The sequence below is a fragment of the Martes martes genome (genome assembly GCF_963455335.1).
Source record: "Martes martes genome assembly, chromosome: 1".
Taxonomy (NCBI): Eukaryota; Metazoa; Chordata; class Mammalia; order Carnivora; family Mustelidae; genus Martes; species Martes martes.
Genome location: NC_137888.1, coordinates 79,691,688 through 79,713,857, shown reverse-complemented (window position 1 = coordinate 79,713,857; position 22,170 = coordinate 79,691,688). Strand labels below are relative to the sequence as shown.

Below are 22,170 nucleotides of genomic sequence, written 5' to 3'. Positions count from 1 at the left end.
GCTTCATACTCGAAAAGGGTATTTTCGATACCCATATCCTACAAAGGACTTATATCCTGGATATATGAAGAATTCTTATAATCAATACAAAAATACCATAATTTAAAAAAAAATTATTAATTTTAGAGAGAGAGAAAGCATGCACAAGTGGGACAAGGGGTGGAAGGAGAGAATCTTCAAGCAGACTCCCAGTCCCACGACCCATGAGATCATGACCCGAGCCAAAACCAAGAATCAGATGCTTAACTGACTGAGCCACTGAGGAGCCCCCATAGTTTTTTTTTAAATGGGCAAAAGACTTAAGTGGCCTCTCACAAAACAAGATTTCCAAATAGCTAGTGTAGAAAAGGTCCTGAGCCTTATCAATCCCCTGGGAAATGCAAACTAAATGATGATGAGATTTCACATATTACCCATATATATACCTGTCACAACCGCAGACATAAAACGATTGACAGCACCAAGGGTTAGTGAGGATGTGAGCAACTTGAACTTTATTCACTTCTAATGGGAGTATGCATTTGTGCAACTATTTCACACTATTTCACAGTATCTATTAAAGCTGTATTATGCACCATGTCTTATCAGTTCTACTGTTGTGTTTCAGCCTCATGACATACACCTAATATTTATAGTGGCATTAGTTGTAATAGTACAAATAGGAAACTGTTCAAATGTCTGTGAACAATAGAACAAATAAAAATTGTGGTGTATTCACATAAGAGAATATTTTTCAGCAAGGAAAATGACAAAATAACAACTACATACAGTAATATCTTTATAAACATGTCATTGAGCAAAAGAAGCCAGACCGAAGATAGTACATACAATTTGGTATGATTTAGATGAAGTTTAAAAATAGGCAAAAAAGATCCAAGAGGTGTAAGTCAGGATAGTAGTTACCTTTGGAGAGGAGGTAAGGAAGCTTTCTGAATGGAAGATCAGAAAGCTTATGGGCACCTAATACTTCATTTCCTCATTTGGGTGGTATCATTTTGTGACCTTGGAAAGTCATCATGCTTAAGATTGTTGTATTTTTCTAAATGTATGCTATGCTTAAATAAAAAGGTAAAACTATGTTATACCTTTTCAATATAAAGGTATAACATAGTATATAAGAAATCAATTATTGGGTGGTAAACTTTATGCATGAAGTTTCTGTAAGGCCATTTCTTGTACTTTAAGGAATGTTGTAGCTGGAGTTTCCTGCTCCATCAATAGGATAATTTATTAAAAGGTTGGGCAAAGTAGTCATTATACTAAAAAACTGAAAACAACCAAATTGTTCACCCATAAAGACTTCTTTAGTCCATAATTCATTTACATAATGTATAATTAGGCAGCCATTGAAAGATGAAGAAATACTTTAGCTACAATAGAATTAAAATTTATTAGAACTCAAGTCATAAGAATGAATGTCCACAAGACTGTTGATGGGTTATTTTAATAAATATGAAGTGTATTTATTTTGAAAGTCAGTATTCTGTAGCTTACAGAATGACTTTACAACCATCATCTCATTTAATCTCACAACAATAATCCTTTATAAAATAGTTGTCTTTGTTCTTTCCTTTTAAAAAACACAATAGGAAGCTAGAGAGGTTGGCCAACTTGCCCACTTGGTGGGAGGCCAGGCTGGAACATGAGATCATCAGATGCTAGTGTTTGCACACCATGCACTCTGAGGTTCTCAAAACATCAGTAACACCAGAGAAGGTTCTAGACTTTATTGGTACCTTACTGTCAGTGCAGCAGACTTGAGTGTGTTTATGCCAGCAGTTTGGTTTGGTGTTTTACTTGTTAAGTAAGAGAAAATCTGGAGGATGATGTGGTCCCATGGTTAACACGAGGGTGGTCTCCCTTTTCCTTTCTAAGCCACAGCCCTGAGAGGTCCAGGGTGCTCTCTAAAGATCTTACCTTTGTTTGTGGAAGCTGTTTTTTTGGTGGCAGGTTTTTCTGCAATTACAGGATCCCTTCCCATTATTTGTTTTTTTCTGTTATGTATTGCCAAACAGTGGGGTTATCTCTAATGTGTTGGGATAAAACTGCGTCATTCCAAAATGTCTTTATTTCTGGTAGCCTTTAGTCCTGCAGCCTTTCAGCCTGAACCCTGTGGGTAATAATTTTTATTCTGTTGGTAGAAATTAAAACGGGTCAAAATCTCAAAAGTGCAGTTTGACTTAGACAGTTATTTGAGCGCACGCTAATCAAAAACAAGAAAAAGTTATTCATAAAAAAATTACTACTTGTCTTTTTTGTCAAATCTGTCTTTTATAAGTCAGCAGGAATAGTGAATTTCCTAAGTAAAAGACCATTTTATCCCCTTACAGTCATTTGAATAGATATTATAACTATGACCCTTCTGCTCTTGGAGACCTTCAATAAATGACTAATCATCTTTCTAAAACCTATATCTTTTGTAGCTTAGAAGTCCATTTTAAGCAAGAAACCCTCAGGTTTGCCTTAATATTATAATGTAATTATGATTGTAGACATGCTTTTTATTAATGGTAAGTCAAGCTGCAATATTCGGCTAATTTGTTTTCTTCCAAGTAATTGTCCTTTTTGCTTATATTATAATGCCCAGTCCATTCTCTAGATGTTGCAGGTGTGCCTGATGCAGTGAATTTGTTGTTCAGTTTACTGTGATTTTCCAGCAGAAAACCACAAAATCACGGTCTAAGTCGTATAGTACTGATGACGAGGAGGACACACAGCAGAATCCTGGCAAGGAGACCAACCAGCTGTACAGGTGAGAATGTACCTCCGTGTTTCCTGCTTAGACTCCCGGGGCCTCTCCAGTCCCATCAGCTTCACTGTTTTAGTTGTATGTGTCTAGAGAAGTGGATCACAAGCTCAAGTGCTCAGTGCAGCAGAACGTGGGGAGATGAACTGGGTGTGAGATAATAACACAAGGAGGGGACTTACACTGCGTCTGGCCCATAGGGAGCTCTTGCTAAGCGCTGGCTGTGGCAGTGGTCAGGGAAGAGTTCTCTTCGGAGAAGAAAGAGGGGCCGCAGGAGCTAGTCTGCGGGGCTCTCCTAGGAGACTGAAAGAGCTGATGGATGATGAGCACATGTGCAAAGCTAGACATCTTAAATAGCCAGACTTGGAACTCTTGTTCCTGTGCTGCTAACATGGGATGAGTTAGGCTTCTCATATGTTTCTAGTTCTTAGGGTCATTATGAGGATTAAAGGAATTAAATTATTTAGCCTGATAAGCCCTATTCCAATTAACTAAGGACTCAAAAAAATATTAGCTGCTGTTTTCTTTATTATTGCCAATAGAATTTGAGATGAATAAGATGATTTTCTGGCAGCTCGTGTACACTGTAAAGTCACAGAGGAATGTAAATTATATCATAGATAAGTGAACGCACATGCACACACACACACACACACACACACACACGCATACCCGTGTGCCTTTATTGAAAGACTGAAGTTAAATGAAATTAGAAGCATAGAGAAGTCTTGTAGGAATGGACATTTAGTGCTCAATTAAATTTTATATTTAGCTTCACTTCAACAAAATATCCATACATAAAATGGTAACTAGTAAGGGCAGAGAGGATGTATGAGGTTCCTGTCCTTAGGATACAGAAAATTGACTCCGTAGTTACAGTAAAGGATGTAAGAGAAATGGGACCACCTCCCAGGAGACCTCTGCTGTGAATGTTCTCAAATAGAAGTCCAGGTTCTCCTCCTGCCAAAGTTGAGGAGATGCCTGATGAACTCCGCTTCCGTTCCTTGTTGGCTGGGGAACAGTGGCAGTCAAACCCTTCACGACAGAACTCACAAATACACGAGAAGACACTGGTTCTCAGCTGAGCAGTGAATAAAACCATATGAACAGGGTATTGTGGTGGAAAGAGAGCTGAACTAGGACTCACGCTTGGGTTCTAATCCTGGCTCCACTAGGGGCAGGTAAGGAAGGTGGAGACCAAACCTCTTCCAGCTCTAAGTGACATGAGTCCTGGCTGTGTATGTCATAGGTTGGGTCGCCGCAGGAAAACCATGAAGCTCTGCCGAGAGCTCTCTGACTTGGTGGTGTATACAAACTCTGTGGCGGCCCAGGACATCGTGGACGATGGTAAGGAGAGAGCTTTTCTTCTTGGGGAAACATTCTCGACTTTTCTTTGCCAACCGTTTACTAACTAACTGTTTATTAATCGGATCATCAGCACACATTTCTGGAACTGGTAGCCTCCAACGTGTCAGGAAACTGGCTGCCAGTGTAAGTCTTTGCTCACAGTGGGGGCCATATTAATTACTGTGGTAGCCTGATTGGCTGGACAGAGGAAGACTTCATTATTATATAAAGACAAATGCATTATAGTAGTGTCTTGCCTAAGGCGTGAACTGTGGAGACCTGACGTCGTGGTCTGGTGACCAGGTCACAGATGGGCGTTCCTAGTGCGAATGACCAGAAGAAAGAAGAAAACTGAAATAGCACCTCAAAAATCCCATATTTTGTCATTGGAAATTTTGACTTTGATGAAGATAATTTAACCCATAGATTGAAGTTTGAACAGAGCAGGAATTTCAGAAGCACGGATTCTTTCACTGATTTTCACCTGTTGTCCGCATCATGTTGCGTTGAGAAATCCTAATCACAGGTGTTCTTACCCCGGACTTCCCTGCTAGCTGCTCTTCTTCCCTTTATCCTCTTCCCTTCTCATTTCTGTTTTGTTCAGTTACTGAATTCTTATAGAAACAAACTCCAGTCATATGGCTTTTCGACCTAATTCTAATTTTAGTGGAAGTGAAATCTAAATGAAAAATCTTTCATTTTCCCAACTTTTCCCAATCTTAGTGAAGGAAAAACAACATTGTGCCAAGTGTTAAGTCTGTCACAGACCTCCAGGAATCTCCTCAGAGATCTCTCTTCTTTGTTTTTCCCCATTCCACAAGTGTATTGTTTTCTCTCTTACCCTTGGTGTTGATTCCTTCCTCAAATGGAGACAATTTAAAAAAATGAAATTAATTTCACACGAGAAACTGTCCTTGTAATAACCGCCCATAGGTAGAAAATAAACTCAGTGAGTGTCTTAATGGAGTGAAAGGTGTATTTGGTTTAAAGGAATATAATTCTTTAAGAAGACATATTTATTTATTTGAGAGAGAGGGAAAAAAATGAGAACACGAGCCAGGGGGAGAGGCAGAGGGAGAGGGAGAGAGAGAGAGAAGCGCAAGCAGACTCCCCACTGAGCAGGGAGCCCGACAATCCCAGGACCCTGAGATCATGACCCGAGCCAGAACCAAGAGTTGGATGCTTAACCAGCTGAGCCACTCAGGTGCCCCAAGGAATATAATTTTTACTAAATACCTTCAGAAACAATAATTCTATTAGCTGAATGGAAAATAATATGGAGTACTCTTTGCTCTTGAACTTGAGTTTTTGTTGTGTGTGCATGTATAGCCACAAAATGAGCAATAAATAACGAATGCATGTCTTACCCCAATGCAAAACAACTCAGATCTATTCATATGCTAGTTGATTATATGCCTAATTAGCAAGGTCATCTTACTGATAATGTGGTGTACATATTTATGTGGTGAGACAGAGAAAACAGTGGCACTGATGATAGTGTTACTGCACTTGACTGGGGCTTGTCAAAAAGACTGGATTTTCTCCCATCATGTTTAAAACATTACTTATCAAAATCTGCAAGTAAGATTATTTTTAGTCTGCTTGACAAACGTAAACTATGTTAATAAGTATGTCAATAAAATATATGTGATAAGGAGAGAGTGTATATGAGAGAAATCATGTGATTAAAAACCGTAATTTCTTTGCCTCCGTTCTATATTTATGATCACTCCAAGTTGCATCCCCAGAGTATAACTGTCGGTCATTTGGCCAGCGTTTAAAGTCTAAGGTTGTGCAGTCCTGAGGGCAACTGGGGCCCTGAGTGGGGCCCATATGGGTTCTAATTAACATGCACGGGGTGGATACAATTCAGGCCCCAATGACCCAGCAAGACTATGTAGTTCAACTCCTTGGCTTTGTGAGCCATGTCCCTCCATCTGGGTTCAGACACACTCGGCTCATCAGGGTAAACACTGGAAAAATGAGGCTCTGGGCAAGTGTGGGTCTTTATTTGTGCTGGCTTCTTCTAGTAGGTCCAGACGACATATGAGTGATCGTTTTGGGGGTAGGATGAGGATGTTCAGTGAAGGAGTAGGAGTAATGGGGACATTATAGACACGGGATTGGAGAAAAGGGGGGGATATTGATGGCTTGGGGGTTACCTCCAGCATGACCCACAGATTTGGTGCTTCCTTGGCCCTGGATTAACACGACCTGAGGACAGTCCAGCAGAAACTGTAATATAGGCTTCCTTTTCTTCTACCTCCCTTTATTTTTTTCATGGTTTATTTGGATAATGAAAGATTATTCTTGTTTCTGAGATTTTATTTTTTTATAATACTCTTTAAAGTCTTTCTCCATTTTTATTCCTTTTGCCCAAATAGCTTTTGACTGGTTTCATAATTCTAAACAAATGAACATTAAAACTCCATTTTTCTCCTTTGGAATTGGTCTTTTATTTTCTTGGACCCTGAATGCTATCGGTTAATATGTACTTCACATGTGTGCTTTTTAGATGAATGTCTTCAATGAATGCCTCCTTGTCATCAGGAATAAGTTACGTAGTAATAAGTTACATAGTTTTATTTATCCATGACTGGCTATATCTTTGCCAAAGATATTCTGTTGGAGTCATGTCCCTAAAAAATAATTTCCCTGCCAGTCCTCTTCCTGCTAGCCAGACAGACATGAACTAGTGAGATGACTGAATTCCTGGGGGAGCGTGGGACTCAGAAATACGCAGTTACCCTTGCAAGATGAGCAGCTCAGATTTGACCCCAAATGGTTCAAGAGTCCCAGGAATGGGATTTTCTGGCTCTTTCTTGGCCCGAAGCTACTCCTACTCTGGTTGAATTCACTCTTTTGCTCTGCATTTTATTATGGACATAATCTAATGTCTTAGAAAGTCTTTTGTGAGTGGTGGTTTCTCGGCGGATGTTCTCACATTTCTTTTCTCATTATTAAAAACTGCCAGGAACCACAGGAAACGTGTTGTCATTCAGTGAAACAAGAGCACATCAGGTGGTTCAGCAGAAGTCGGAGCAGTTCATGATTTATAACCAAAAGCAGCTCACAAGGATTTACCCCTCCGCCTACCGCATTGATTCCAGTAACTTCAACCCTCTGCCCTACTGGAACGCGGGTTGCCAGCTAGGTGTGTATGCCTCGGGAAGGAGCAGTTCTCTGTATGTCCTGACCCCATGCTGCTGTCTTGCCTAACCTCTCAAACTTTGAACTTGCACAGTGGCACTGAACTACCAGTCTGAAGGGCGAATGATGCAATTAAATCGAGCCAAGTTCAAGACAAATGGCAATTGTGGCTACGTCCTCAAACCCCAACAAATGTGTAAAGGTGTGTGTTCACTTCATAGTGGTCTCTCCAATTGCAGCCACCTTACTGGAGGAGCTCTCTGGAAAATGTGATACGTCAGTGTTTTGCAACATGAATTTTTTTTAAAGAGATTTTGTCTATTCATTAGAGAGAGGGAGATCACAAGTAGGCAGAGAGACAGGCAGAGAGAGAGGGGGAAGCAGGTTCCCCGCTGAGCAGAGAGCCAGATGTGGGGCTCGATCCCAGGACCCTGAGATCATGACCTGAGCCGAAGGCAGAGGCCCAGCCCGCTGAGCCACCCAGGTGCCCCGCAACATGATTTTTTTTTTTAATTTAAATTTATTTATTTGACAGAGATCACAAGTAAGGAGAGAGGCAGGCAGAGAGAGAGGAAGGGAAGCAGGCTCCCTGCTGAGCAGAGAGCCCCATGTGGGGCTCGATCTCAGGACCCTGAGATCATGACCTGAGCCGAAGGCAGAGGCTTTAACCCACTGAGCCACCCAGGCGCCCCCGCAACATGATTTTTAAAAAGGAGATGGGTGAAGGTGTTGAATGCAAATTAGAACTCTGGTCACAACTATTTAATATTTGGTTAGCATGATGTTTAGAATGTTCTCTTGGGAGGTTACGTACATGAAGAGGGTCATAAATAGCGATGAATTGTCATCTGAGATCCAGTGCCTCCCAGCGTGATATGCACTGGGCATTACTTATAAGTTGTGCTGCCGTGTAAGGTCTGAGCCCAGTCATTGAGTGAGTCTGAAACCCACTACCAAAATTAAAATACCTGAGACAATTTTATCAAGCCCTTTTAGTCAGTGTAGTCTAATTATAAAGCAGTGCTAACAGTAGGGAAAAGAAAAACACTTGTTTTTGGTTCTGCTCATTAAAATTCTTTAAAAATTTTCCAAATTGGATTTTTAGCAATTCAGGTAAAGAAGTGTTAACAGATGTGCCTTCAGGATTTTATGCTTTGTATGTTTTATTGCTCTGCTGTTTGCTTCGTTTCGGGTCTTTCTGTTTGTTATATTCACTTTATATACCTACGATAGTTTAAGTTAGAAAATTATTTGAATCTGACATCTACACTGTTGGCATTCCAAGAAAATGCCTCTCTTCTCCCTCGCCATGATTGATAATTGCACCACAGACACTTTAAATTGGCCTGTTCCTTTGCCTTTGGGAGCATGGATTCTAACAAAAACCGCAGCTATAGAAATGCCAGCCAGCATTGCCTTCAGGTAGAAGCCACACTGATAGTTATGTGATCATGTCTTTGCTCCAGGAAACACTGTAGTCGTTCAGCACTTGTTTCTTTGTTCTGCGTGCTTGAAGGGTGTGTGTGTGTGTTTTCCCGTGTTACCAGCCTCAGATTTTAACCTCCCCTTTACTTGCCTTAGGTACTTTCAACCCTTTCTCTGGTGACCCACTTCCTGCCAACCCCAAAAAGCAGCTCATCCTGAAAGTAATCAGTGGACAGCAACTCCCCAAACCTCCAGACTCCATGTTTGGAGACCGAGGCGAGGTAAGCCATGTGTATGACCAAGTGGTTAACTACATGGTTATTTTATTGTGATTATATCTCATCTGGAATACCTTCAGAGTTCTTGCTCTCTCACGCTCTCTCTCTTTCTCTCTGTGTCTGTGTTTGTAAACGAGCACTGACCTCAGCTCATCGGGTATCAGCTGACTTATTGGCAAGCATTGACAGTCCCTTCCGGAATGCATACACCATCTATGTTGGAGGCACGCCATGTTCTTCCTCTCAGGAGTGGTTTATCACCTCAGGCCCCTTGCCACTCCACCTTGTTAAACCAGCGTTTTTGGATCTTGAATGTTGAGTGGGGACACAACTCAGCCCTGCTGTTGGGTTCCACCATAAACTCTTTGTTGCAAATCTCAGCTGACCCGCGATGCTATGTGACCATCCTCTTCACCTTGTCAGCCTTCGATCCTGTTCTCCACAGGGGCTAGTTCCAGCCTTCTCTCTCCTCAAATGGGTGTTCCCATCACTTTCCTTCTCATCTTTCACAGATGGCACCATGTCCTACTCCTCAGAAAGTAGGAGCTTCGTGTGGGATTGTTTGTTCCATTGCTGTTGCCTCCAGCCTAATCCACACCCCCCTCGTCTCTCGTCAGTTCTGCTGAGGTAGCCCCACGGCTGACTGGTCTCCCTGCTTCCATTCTGTCCTCCTCTTAGCAGCAAGAGTAGCTGTTTGGACAGTATCAGAAAATGTATCCTTATCCCTTCTTTCCTTTTTTCTTTTCTTCACTGTCTACAAAAATGAAGACCCTTGCTATTTTTTCCTCTCAAACTTTTTAGTTTGAAAATTTTTGAACCTCAGACAACTTGTGAAGTTAGTAAAATTAATGCCACATCTCCAGCATCTAGCTTCACCCATAAAATTTTCCAAAAAATATTCCAAAAAATTTCCAGAAAACATGTGTATCCACCCAATGTTCTCAACATGTTTTTCCAATGTACTTCAAGCTCTTGTTCCCTGAAACTCCATTATTTCTCCTTCCTTTCCAGCTCCTAAAATGTTTTCTCAGACTAGATAACTCTCTCTCCTTTATACTTTTAGATCAGCTCTTTCTGGATTCTTAAGGTTTCAGTCTCTCATTGCTTTTTATTCACAACTTGCATGGTGAGAGAGAGTTTACAAATGACCAGCAAAGCAGGGTCCCTCCTCCTGGAGGGGAGGGGATGAGGGGGGTAGGTGGGAAAGAAGACTAAGCATTCATTTTTTTCTATTGATTCCTTTTTAATCTTATTATTTTTGGTACTTTTTAAGTTACATTATAGTATACAGCTGATTTAAATACAGTAAAGTGCAGAAATCAGATGTGCAAAGCTTGATTAATTATCATGCAACACAGATCAATGCAGAACATCTGAGAACCCCCTCAGAAGTCTTCCATTCACCCTTCCAGTAAATATCTACTCTCAACCCCCCCAATCAAACACCACCCCTTATCACAACACATTAATGTTGTCTGTGTTCAAACTTTATGTAAATAGACTCTTATAGTATATGCTCTTCTTCTTTTTTTTTTTTTTTTAATTAATCGCTATATCCAACATGGACCTTGAACTCTTGTCCCCGAGATCAAGAGTTGCATGCTTTTCCAGCTGAGTCAGGCAGGTGCTCCCAGTATATACCCTTTTAGGTCTGAATTGCTGAACATGATGTCTATGTTGCAGAATTTTTTCTTTTTCATTATTGTATGGCAGTCATTAAATGAATAATCCACAGTTCATCCATCCTACTCATGATAGACAATTAGGTTGTTTCTAGTATGTGAATATTATGAATACATATTACATATTATGAATACAGCTGCTCTGAGCATGGACAAGAGCTCTCATTTCCGTTAGACATATACCTTGAACGGAGTTGTAGGTTCATTGGATAAAATTTGTGTAGCATCAGTAAATATTGGCAAACTAAAATTTAATCTTTTTTTCATATACCAAAATCTGTTATACAGTTTCTCTTTCTTAGTAAGCACCTAATAAAATGGGTTACTATTGAAACATGGACATTTTGGCCAATATTCTCAAGTTACTTAACACACATATAGAAATGTATTGGTTGCAATAATACTCTTTCTTTATTTACATAGATCATTGATCCTTTTGTTGAAGTTGAAATTATTGGATTGCCGGTAGACTGTTGTAAAGATCAAACTCGTGTAGTAGACGACAATGGTAAGATGATAATCTGTTGACTTTTAATCAAGAAGCTCTAGAAATAAAATTTGCACTGAAAAAGAAAAATTTGGCTATGTAGAAGAGAAACAACCCTAAAATTCATAACTGCCATCTGAGTTTATGTTAGATGCATGGTATGTTTTGGTGGATTTGTGATCTAGGTTCTTAAATTCTTTCCTTTGAAGCAATTTTTTTCTAATGAATAGAATTGACAGTATTTTAAAGGGCTGGGTTAAAACTTAGGAAAATGCCTCTATTACATTTTTATATTGTATTTTCATGATGTAAGTTACTTCAGAGCTCTCACTCGTGACACCTATATGTCCTGATGGTTTTTCAATTTTTTTCTGGAGCATGTAAAACTCTAAAAGCAAGTCCAGCATGCTTGGTCCAGTTTACTTCTCAATATGTCCATATGGTGGGTGGACACCATTCTTGTATTCCGGCCATGATGTAAAAAAAGCTTTCTTAACCTAAGCCTCATGTCTTTTTCTTGGTAATCTTCTTACATGGTGTTTGTTCATACATTTGACAAACATTACAGAATACCTACTTTTCTCATTAGTACTCTAAACCACAATCCTCAAAACATTTAAGAAATTGGAGGTTTATAGTGAGAGCTTAAGAGGAGTTTTTCTTTTCTTTTTTTTTTAATTTAAATTCCATTAGCCAACATTTTCATACATCACTAGTTTCAGACTTTCTTTTTAAAGATTATTTTAGAGAGAGAGCGAGCGTGAGCATGAGCAGGGGGAGGGGCAGATGGGGAGGGAGAGAGAATCTCAAGCAGACTCCGTACTGAGTGTAAACCAAGCCGGATGCAGGGCTCAGTTTCTCTACCCCAAGATCATGACCTGAGCCAAAATCAAGTCAGACACTCAACCGACTGAGTCACCCAGGTGCCCCCTTAAGAGGAGCTTTTCTAAGTGCTAGCTTAAGGAAAGGAGTTTGGGGATTCAAGAGTAGCAGAAACCTATTATTTTAGGAAATAACATGCTTAAAGGAAGCAGACTTCCTATATTGCATTTTCCCACCAATGGTCATAGTTTTGTTTTTGTTTTGTTGTTTTTTTGTTTGTCATTTTTTTTTATCTAAAGAAGTAATTGAGAAGTCATTACTAAAGTGACAAAAACACAGTCTCTTCTCTTGTTAAGAAGGGACATGTCAATGATCTCAGCCCATAATTATTTCCTTAGCTGAGGCATTTAGTAGTAAGGTTAAGTAGCTGATGCCTCCTGGATACATGTATTTAATAAAATTTATTAATTTTTGAAAAGAAACTTAGAGAATACTTGAATTTTTATCAGTTTATGTAATTTATCAGAGAAAATTTTATCAAGAAATAAATGTATTTTTACCTTTCAGAATATAAGCTGAATTATGTATCTATTTATTTTCAATAGCTATGGAAACATATCTTCCATGTATTAAGGTTTTGCTTCACGGGAAGACACTGGAGAACAACAGTGCACATTCTGAGTTGACTCTCTAACTATCTGTGTGACCTTAGGTGCACTATTTTCTCTGCATATCGGTTTTCGCAACTACAAAATGACTTATAAATACTTGCATTTCTTAGTTTAAAAAAAGCATTTGTTACTTGTGTGATTTTTAAAAATTATATAGCTTTGAAAGCTAATCATAATGCATTTTTTTTCTTAATTAGAAAAAAGCACAAAACTCCTGCCTTGCCATCCTTAGAGGATTGCTATAAGAATTAAATAAGATGCTATATGTACAGTAGCATCGAAACCATATAACACCTTATAAAATGTTTGCTGGTGATTATTATAGGAGTAGAATCTTTTGTGGGTCTGAAGCATAATTCTTTCTGTTACTGCAAGGCAGGATCTCTCTCATTCTTCCTTTTTTTTTTTTTTCTCCTAAAACATTATTCTTAGATCAATACTAAAGATACTTCTTGAGCTTTTTGAAGTGTTCTAAAATCACCTCAAGAAATGTCCCCTACAATGCAATTTGGGCATCAAAGATTATTAGAATTAATGTAATCATTTACAGGCAATCTTCCTACCAATTATTTTCTGGCAATGGGGCGAATTCCAAGACTTTATGTCAGGAAGGCACCCTGGAGTGGCTTGGTCATCTTCGCGAGTTTAATAACCATTGCAAGCAATTTTCAGTCTGCTTTGCAGATGTTGCTGCCAACTCATTTTTAGCCAAGCCCTTTGCTTTTCTGATTTTTCTCTTCCTATTTCTCTGAGGATTTAACCCTGTGTGGGAAGAAACCCTGACATTTACAGTACACATGCCAGACATAGCTTTGGTTCGGTTCCTGGTGTGGGATCATGACCCAATTGGACGAGACTTCGTTGGACAAAGAACCGTGACCTTCAGCAGCTTAGTGCCCGGTAGGCAGGGGCTGGCCTCTCCTCTCTGGGCAGACATTCAGTTTTCTTTGGAAAATTTAATATATGATATGTGATATATACAACCTCTGGCATATATGTTATATAAAATGTGGTATATGAGTGTTAACATGTTTTTGAAATGTAAAGAATTATAGTAAAGTCAAATACTTCATTTAGTTGCACCCATGGGAAAACCAAATGTAAGTCCAAGTAAAAGGAAACTGTTTTCTTTGCTTTTCTCAGGCTACCGGCATGTCTATCTGGAAGGACTGACAGAAGCATCTATATTTGTCCACATAACAATCAATGAAATCTATGGAAAGGTGAGAAAGAGGATAGGGCTTAAAGTCATGTGCGACAATAATATGGTCCTTCCTTAACAAAGTTATTTTTTTGACTAATCGCTTAAAAGGCACGTGCATCTCGACAAAGTTGTTCTCTAGCAAAAAACCAGTGAGAAGCCCAGCAAACCCCCTGTGCCAGCCTGTCAGGTCCTGTCCTGATCCACATGTGCTCCTTCCACTGTTTGGGGTGTGGCCTCTCCGGGCTTAGGAGAAAACCGCTATTCTCTCAGAAGCTCCTTTGTATACTTATTGTTAGTACAACAGTAAATATTTACCTAAACATTGAGTTTTATTTTACTGCTTAAGAAGACCTAGCCAGCTGTAGCAGGCAATGTGGTGTCTCAGATGTTTGATGAATTACCAGCACTAACCAAACTGTGATTCCAGCCCGTTCTTGGGGGGATGCATTCATTTGGTGCCGTTGTATTTAGCCAAAAACCTAAAACTCCATGAATGCATTTAAAGCCACCCACAGGACTTATAAGGATGTTATAAGGACTTTCTCTTTTAAGAACTAGATGACGAGAATGTATTCTAGTTTTCTCCTGATGCAGCTCTCTTCATTACACAACTCATTTGAGGTTTATAGATCAATAGGCTGTCCTTTAGTCATGCCAAGTAATTGGGGACTTGGCCACTGGAATGAATTCCTGGGACCAGATGTGATTTGGAGGGACTATAAGAGCCTTGGCTAGCACCTAGGAATGTCCAGTGCTCTCTATTAGAAAAGTCTGCATTGCTTGGAGTTTCTCCTGTAGAGTTACAGACATTCTCTGTGCCTTAGCTTCCTCATCTGTAAAGGTAGGGTAAAAATAGTACCCATCTCATAAAAAACTACGTTATCCTTAGAAAGTTGCCTGACATAGAGTAAATGCTCAAAAATGTTGGCTAATATTAATATCATGACTGTAAGCCAATTTCTAGGGAGTGGACCAGTTCAGGCTGAATTAGGGGGTATAATGTTTTTCCTTCCATCAGTTGGTATGGGAGGGGCACTAAGGATCTTATGTCTAAGAGTGCTGGAGTTTTCTTCTATGCCTTTCTTGTAGTCCTCGGTTTCTGTCTGTGCTGCTTACTTTGATGGTTCATCTGACATAAACGCACACAAATGTAAATGTTGGAAGATGATTCTTGAACTTCTAGGGATCCCAGCCTAACTAAGTAGTATCTCTAGCATTTATCCTCTCAAGGGAAACAGTAACATTCAGAATTTATTTAAAACTTGAGCCAGGAAGGAATCAAAGTGTTCCACAGGATTTCTGTTCTCCTAAATAGATGCCTACTTCTAAGTCGCATTATGGATTACTTTGGAGGTGTATTTGGGTTGGGATGCATAAAGCACAATGTGGCAGTGATGAGTGGAGTACCACATGAAGCTGAAATCGAAGGTGGAAGAAGGAGTGCTAGACGCATATGCGTTCTTGTCTTTTGTTGTTACTTGTACATTTGTACATTTGTACAAGTACACTTGTACACTTGTACACTTTCTTGAATGAGCCCACATTGTGTTCTGTTGTGTTTGTTTTCTTTCCTTGCAGTGGAGCCCTTTAATACTCAACCCCAGTTATACTATATTGCACTTTCTAGGAGCTACAAAGGTAGTTTCTCGGCATGGTGCCCTGTTCGTGCTGACATGTTTCTTTTTAAATGGTCATGGCAGCATGCTCTCATACCACTCCATTTCCTGCTTCCCACTTGGAAACATGCATCTGTTGCTTTAAGGTGGCTTGAAGTTCATAGCAGTCTATTAAGTGTGGAAACATTTCCATCACCTTGCCATCTCCGGATAGGAAGCTCCTGGGTAGCTTGGTTGCAAAAAAATGGAAGGCTGCCTCGTCACAAAGTAAGGTCAATAAGGCGTGCATGACGTTGTGTCGACATGCTGTGAGCTGCAGTTTTCTTGGTTTGAATATCCTTCGATGGCTGTACGATGTTGCTGTGTGTCCACTTTTCATGGAGCTGTCATTTGGAAGGCAAGTTGTTGACACAATGGGATTTGCTTAACCTGCACTTCCTCCTTTTGTGTCTTCAGAACAGACAGCTCCAAGGTCTGAAGGGATTGTTCAATAAGAATCCCAGGCACGGTTCTTCGGAAAACAATTCCCATTATGTTCGGAAACGATCCATTGGAGATAGGATTTTGAGACGCACAGCCAGTGCTCCGGCCAAAGGCAGAAAAAAGAGCAAAATGGGCTTCCAGGAAATGGTAGAGATTAAAGATTCTGTGTCCGAAGCTTCAAGAGATCAAGACGGTGTCCTGAGGAGGACCACACGGAGTTTGCAAGAGCGCCCTGTCTCTTTGCCTGTTGACAAAAGTCTTCTGGGGGCTTTGTCACTGCCTATATCTGCAACAGCAAAAGACACTGAAGGAAAAGAACACTCCCTGGGTAAGATGCTTTACGTTTCTCTAAGAATAACTCTTTTGAAGCCATATTTTGGTCCCTGATTACCATTATGACCTGGTTGACATTTTATAGTCAAAGTTAAAATATACTAAAAAATAATTTTTAATGTTAACTTTAGGCCAGATTTTAAACTTCGAAGAGAAGGGGAAAGAATATTTCCTAGTCACCTAAAGCCTTAAAATAACACTGACATTTGAAATAGATAGTGAGGGGGATAAGGGGAGCAATCAGGTGTGATGGTATGGATCCCGGAGGTCTATGGGGTGCTCTACAGGGAGGTGAAACAGACAAAACTGGAGCAGAGATCTTGGTTTTCCAAGTGGGTTTAATATTTACTGATTGTTCTGAGGTAAAATAGAATTATATTGATTTTTTCTTTGAGGTTGGATACAGTAGTATTTCTTTCCCCAACATATGACACATTTCCACAATTAGAAATGTTTATGGAGAAAGAAGTCAAGCTAGATGTCAAAAGCAAGCCATCTTCTTCACTTGAGAAATCTTTGCTTCCTCAAGAGGTAGCTCAGGTGATGTTTTCCTGTGGCCTCATTTCCCTGATCCCTGGATGTTGGCAGGAAGGAAGCATGTCTATGGCTCCTGTCCAGTTATAGGCTCCTCAGGCATACGGATCAAGCCTTACCTGTCTTTTCCCCTAATTTGAGCATAATGCTTTGCTCATACCAAGAACTTGATAAAAAATAATGCCTGCTTTGCAAGGTACCAAGGAGCTCCTGAGTTGTGGCAGTGACTCTTTCCTCTGACTTTGGTAAAGGAAGTACCAAAACTCTCTCCATTTGATGTCTCCATGACAAGTGTTTTAATTAAATCAGGATCATCTCAGACAAATATAATGTGATACCTGTTTACTTTAGGGAAATTCTCCTTCTATCATACAGTCTAATTTCAATAGATACTTTTTTTTTTTTTAAGATTTTATTTATCTGACAGACAGAGGTCACAAGTAGGCAGAGAGGCATGCAAAGAGAGAGAGGAGGAAGCAGGCTCCCCGCGGAGTGGAGAACCCGATGTGGGACTCGATCCCAGGACCCTGGGATCATGACCTGAGCTGAAGGCAGAGGCTTAACCCACTGAGCCACCCAGGCACCCCATACAGTCTAATTTCAGTGTCCCACTTTCTCACAAACTCCCTGTTGCTTGTATTGATTTTTATTATAAGATATTCTAGGGAAACAAATGAATTTTTGAATGGCTTATTTAAAGGGAGAAAAAGTTTAAAATTTTGAAAATTCGCTAAGAGCGGTGTCAGAGAAGCGATGAAATATGTGCTTTAAAGTTTATTTCAAAATCCCGTTTTGGGAGGAAATAAAGCTCTACTCAATAGAAATAAATACTGGTTAATCCAGAAAACAGTATTGAGTTGATGCATATTTCCTCCCTTTAACAGCTTTATAAATTTGTCATTCTCATTTATATTATATGAGACTTGTGGTAAATATAGAACAAACAGAGCCATGCAATGATTCAAGTTATAATGTAGAAAAAAAAAACAAGTGGAGAAAATGCAGAATACAAAATTCTATATATAATTCTGTACCTCTAAAAGAGCTTACAGTAGCTCTGAGTGGTAACATCATAGGATATTTAATTTTTTTCTCTATAATTTTTGGATTTGTCAAACCTTTTATGATGAATTTTTCTTTAGTTAGGAAGGTATTTTAATAAGATAAATAAATTCTTCTTTCTTATATATCCTGACTGAAAACATTAAAAAAAAACTATTAAAAGAATTAGGTAAAAAATAATTGAACATTTGCTACTGTATGAGCATTATCCTAAGTATGATGGGGTACCCCAAATTCCTGTGAATTGTGTGTTTTTGTAGATTTCTATACTGTGCCTAATAACTTATTGCCTCTTTTAGGGGAGAATGCAATATGGAATTTGCATATTAAAAACAAAAATATAATTAAGAAAAAATTAGATATTAACAACGGCATAGAATTGGTCACCAAGTCTTTATTTTTACACCTCAGAATCAGTAGATACTGGTATTTTAATACATTTATTGCACCGTCCAGTATGCTTTTTAAAAAAAATAATATGATTTGTGATTTTTTACTAATCCATGTGTAACTTTGAAAGCTTATAGTATCTTGCTTACAGGTACTGCGATACTTTGTTTAACAGAACTGTCTTGTTCTATTTTTATTGCCATGCTTCTGTGTAGTACAAATCTGAATAGGAAACAACTTAAGGTAATCCTCACTGTAAAAGTATGGTAACTCATTGACATTTTTTTTTGACAATGACTATTACATCCTTAGCTGATGTAATAGATACTCAAAGGGAAGCTTCAGTGAAATTCCTATAAATATATTTTACCATTTATTCATCACACAGACACTTTGTTGCAAACCTCTGCAATCCATAACTATATCCTGTCACGATGTAACAGATTTACATTCTCCATTTGTCTGTCTGAAGACAAACATGAGTGTTTGCAGGGTCTACAAAAAGTGATACATATTACCTAAAATGTTGTTTGTTTCATTCAGCAGAAGATAAGGATGGAAGAAGAAAAGGGAAGGCAAGTATAAAAGACCAACATTTGCCAAATTTCAACAAAAAGTTATCCTCTTCCTCTGGCGCCCTCCTTCACAAAGACATCAGCCAGGGGGACTCCACCATTTCTGTTGCCAACACGCCAATCACGGGAGAACAATTGGGAGTGGCAGGTCCCAAGGGTGGGAGAACCAAAGCAAATGTGTCAGGTGATGGCCAGGAACAGGAGTGCCCCATCAGATTCCTCTCCCCAAGACAGCATTTGGCTCTTGATCCTACAGTTACCCTAACACAAGGTCCATGTGGTGTGAAAACCAAGGCAAATGGGAATGCTGGGGGCTTTGCGGAGGAAAAAAGTACGTTGTCAGGGAACATTTTTTCTCAAAGCAGTCTGGAGATTAAGAATTTGGAAGGGAATTGGGTTATGGGCCGAGCTGCAACATCCTTTTCTTTGTCAGACGTCTCTATGCTCTGTTCTGACATACCCGACTCGCATTCTACTGCCATTCTGCAGGAGAGTGAAATTTCCCATCTTATTGACAATGTCACGTTAACCAATGAGAATGAGCCAGGCAGTTCTATCTCAGCACTGATTGGCCAGTTTGAGGAGACCAGTGATCAGGCAAACCTCACAGTTGTTTCTCAGCCCCCTAGCACCAGTGTCACGTCAAGTCATCCTTCCTTGCCCACCTTGGAGCAAAAGATGCCCTTCAGGCATGACTTTTCCATGGGAAAATCCAAGGCATCTTTCCTGTGCTCGTCTCCTGCCCTGATTGCCTTCTCAAGTCCCGAGACCTCCAAACACTCAACACACACGGTCTGTGAAACTACGTGCACTCCTGTCTCCAAAGCCAAGCCAGATGACATCCTTCCTGGTCAGGCCAAGACAGGGGCTGTGGAAAACGACCTGCCTGGGTCTTATACTTCTTACTGCTGGTTACCAAAAAGTCCCACCAATGGCAAAGAGTGGGAAACACTAAAGAACCACAGCCCCGCCACTTCCACCGACTTGGCACTGGGAGAGGTCATAGCGGAAACCACTCTCTCTTTAAATTCTGGAGAGAGCAGTCTCGTGGAAGTGGATGGAGACTCAGAAAACCTGTCCATAACAACCTATGAATATAGAAGAGAGGATGCAAGTCACTCTGCTTCTCCCTTAAAACCACAGTACGGCCAGGACGTGGTGGAACATTTTCAAAGAGGTTTGAGAAATGGCTACCGTAAAGAGACTTTTCCCCCTTCTGTCTCTGAAATACTCAACGATATTCAAGATGTCAAAAATCAAAGTATTTCTTGTCTAGCCTACCCGGGTGCTGGTTTTCTGCACAACAACTGCTCAAATTTAGATGCAAAAGTGAACCAGACCTGTGGGCCCCTGTCCAGTGATGAAGGCATGCATGCCCCTGCACCCAGGCAGCCCACGCATCCCCCTCTGCCTGCTCTGAAGCTGCCCAGCCCTTGCAAATCCAAAAGTCTGGGGGACTTAACATCAGAGGACATCGCCTGCAACTTTGAAAGCAAGTACCAGTGCATTAGTAAGAGTTTTGTTACAACCGGCATTAGAGACAAGAAGGGCGTGACTGCGAAGACAAAGTCATTAGAGCCCATAGACGCCCTGACCGAGCAGCTGCGGAAGCTTGTGTCTTTCGACCAGGAAGAGGGCTGTCAGGTGCTCTATTCCAAGCCAGATGCCAGTCATTTCCCCAGGGCACTGGTCCGAAAGTTGTCATCCAGAAGCCAGAGCAGAGTGCGCAACATTGCCAGCCGTGCCAAGGAAAAGCAAGAAGCCAACAAGCAAAAAGGCGTCAACCCCAGCCACGTGGGAGGAGTGGTTCTGCGAAACAAACCCTCGGCGCCCCTGCCCGCTGGCAACCGGCACTCCACGGGCTCGTACATCGCTGGCTACCTGCGGAGCAGCAAAGCGGGCGGCTTGGAAGGCCGCGGCATCCCAGAAGGGGCGTGTGCCGCCTTGCGCCCGGGCTACGGCGACCCGTTTTGCTCGGATCATTCCATTCTGCAGACCGAGCCCAACAGTGAAGATAAACCAGAAATTTATTTTCTTTTGAGACTGTGAATTATATCAAGCTGCATTTTCAATGTTTACAAGGTATTCTGAGAATTGTCAGAGTTTTCAGTAAACATGGTCCTTGGCTTTGAAATGATTTTAAAAATGTATTTTTAAACTTGTATTTTGGTCTCCCTTTGACTCCCCGTGTTCTTCCTGTTTCTGCATTTGTATATAGATCGGGGTGACATTTCCCTGTGCGTATGATCTTTCTCCCCTGAAGTGTAAACGCTCTCCAAATGAAATATGTGCATGCTTTTGTTGTGAAACTTAGCAGCAGCTTGGGTTCTGATGTCTGTCTGTTTCCCCGCCCCGCTCTCTACTCTGCCCTCAGATCACAGTCACAAATGTACTCGGTTTTACTCTATCATTGTTGAGGTCATTAAGAAACTTCGCAAAGGACAAAGGGATAAATTCTTTATTTTAAAGCCGTTATCATCATTCTTAGTTTTCCTTCTTCCTTGAGAAGCCCAGATGCATTTTTATAACTCAGTCAAAAGAGGATTAAAATAGTTACCCTGCCTTTTAAGATTTCCCTACCCCGTGCAGAATGAGTTCAGAGGAGATTGGTAGCCGTTCCCCCCCACCCCACACCCTCTCATTTTAGAGTAGGCTGTGAGGGTATGAGGATAAAGCAAACTTATGTATATAAGGACAAAATTGTTTGTTTTACATAAATTTTGTTACATATTTTTGCTAATGGCTTTGTATGTAACAAGAACACAGTTGCCAAGCTATTTGTTGTACTTTTGAATTTTCTGATTAAATTATAGACTGCAAATAATGGCTTTCAGAATGAGGGACTTCTGTCAGACACTAACAATAATAGTAACACAAGATTGAAAACATCCCCAGAGCTGTCAAGCAAAAAAAAGAGGAAGAAGAAGAAGAAGAAGAAGAAGAAGAAGAAGAAAAATATTTTCTCATAATAAAATCCAAGTAAATAGATAATTAGAAGAAACCTTTTCCCTTCATGGAGCCAAGTAACTATATTTTAGTACCAACATACGTTATTTTCACTGTGAATCCATTTTTTTATTGCATGTTCAGATGTCCTTCTTTGCTTTTTTGTAATATTAACTGCAATGATGTTCTTCTTGGAATTCATGGAAATATAATTAAAGCAGATTTTTAAGCACTTTGTGAAATTTTTTTTTTTTTCAACTGGGGTTCATATGATGATTGCTGAGTAAGGGACCCAGCGTGCTCAGAACTATTTTCCTTTTCATCTCTTCACAGAAGAAGAGATAACTTCTACAGAGGATAGTTTCAAGCAGCAATTTATGTCTCAGTGTTTTCATTCTGCTTTAAAGATCATATTTGTG

General features: G+C 40.1%; 1 protein-coding gene across 3 annotated transcripts in view; it reads left to right on the top strand.

The window, feature by feature from the left end:
* The window catches only part of PLCH1 (phospholipase C eta 1), a gene marked incomplete at its 5' end in the record, with an annotated part of 214,263 nt that extends 192,310 nt beyond the window's left edge, over positions 1–21,953 (top strand). For 2 of the 3 annotated variants that reach the window (XM_080821571.1, XM_080821573.1), the window contains 11 exons: positions 2,661–2,752; positions 3,996–4,093; positions 7,068–7,247; positions 7,338–7,445; positions 8,825–8,949; positions 11,052–11,136; positions 13,362–13,508; positions 13,752–13,831; positions 15,391–15,450; positions 15,885–16,239; positions 18,774–21,953. In XM_080821571.1, the coding sequence (XP_080677697.1) occupies positions 2,661–2,752; positions 3,996–4,093; positions 7,068–7,247; positions 7,338–7,445; positions 8,825–8,949; positions 11,052–11,136; positions 13,362–13,508; positions 13,752–13,831; positions 15,391–15,450; positions 15,885–16,239; positions 18,774–20,854 (3,411 nt within the window). In that variant the 3' untranslated portion in view covers positions 20,855–21,953. Of the gene's footprint in view, positions 1–2,657; positions 2,753–3,995; positions 4,094–7,067; positions 7,248–7,337; positions 7,446–8,824; positions 8,950–11,051; positions 11,137–13,361; positions 13,509–13,751; positions 13,832–15,390; positions 15,451–15,884; positions 16,240–18,773 lie in introns of all 3 variants that reach the window. The other variant, XM_080821572.1, reaches the window with a different exon arrangement.
* Between the last annotated feature and the right edge of the window lie 217 nt (positions 21,954–22,170).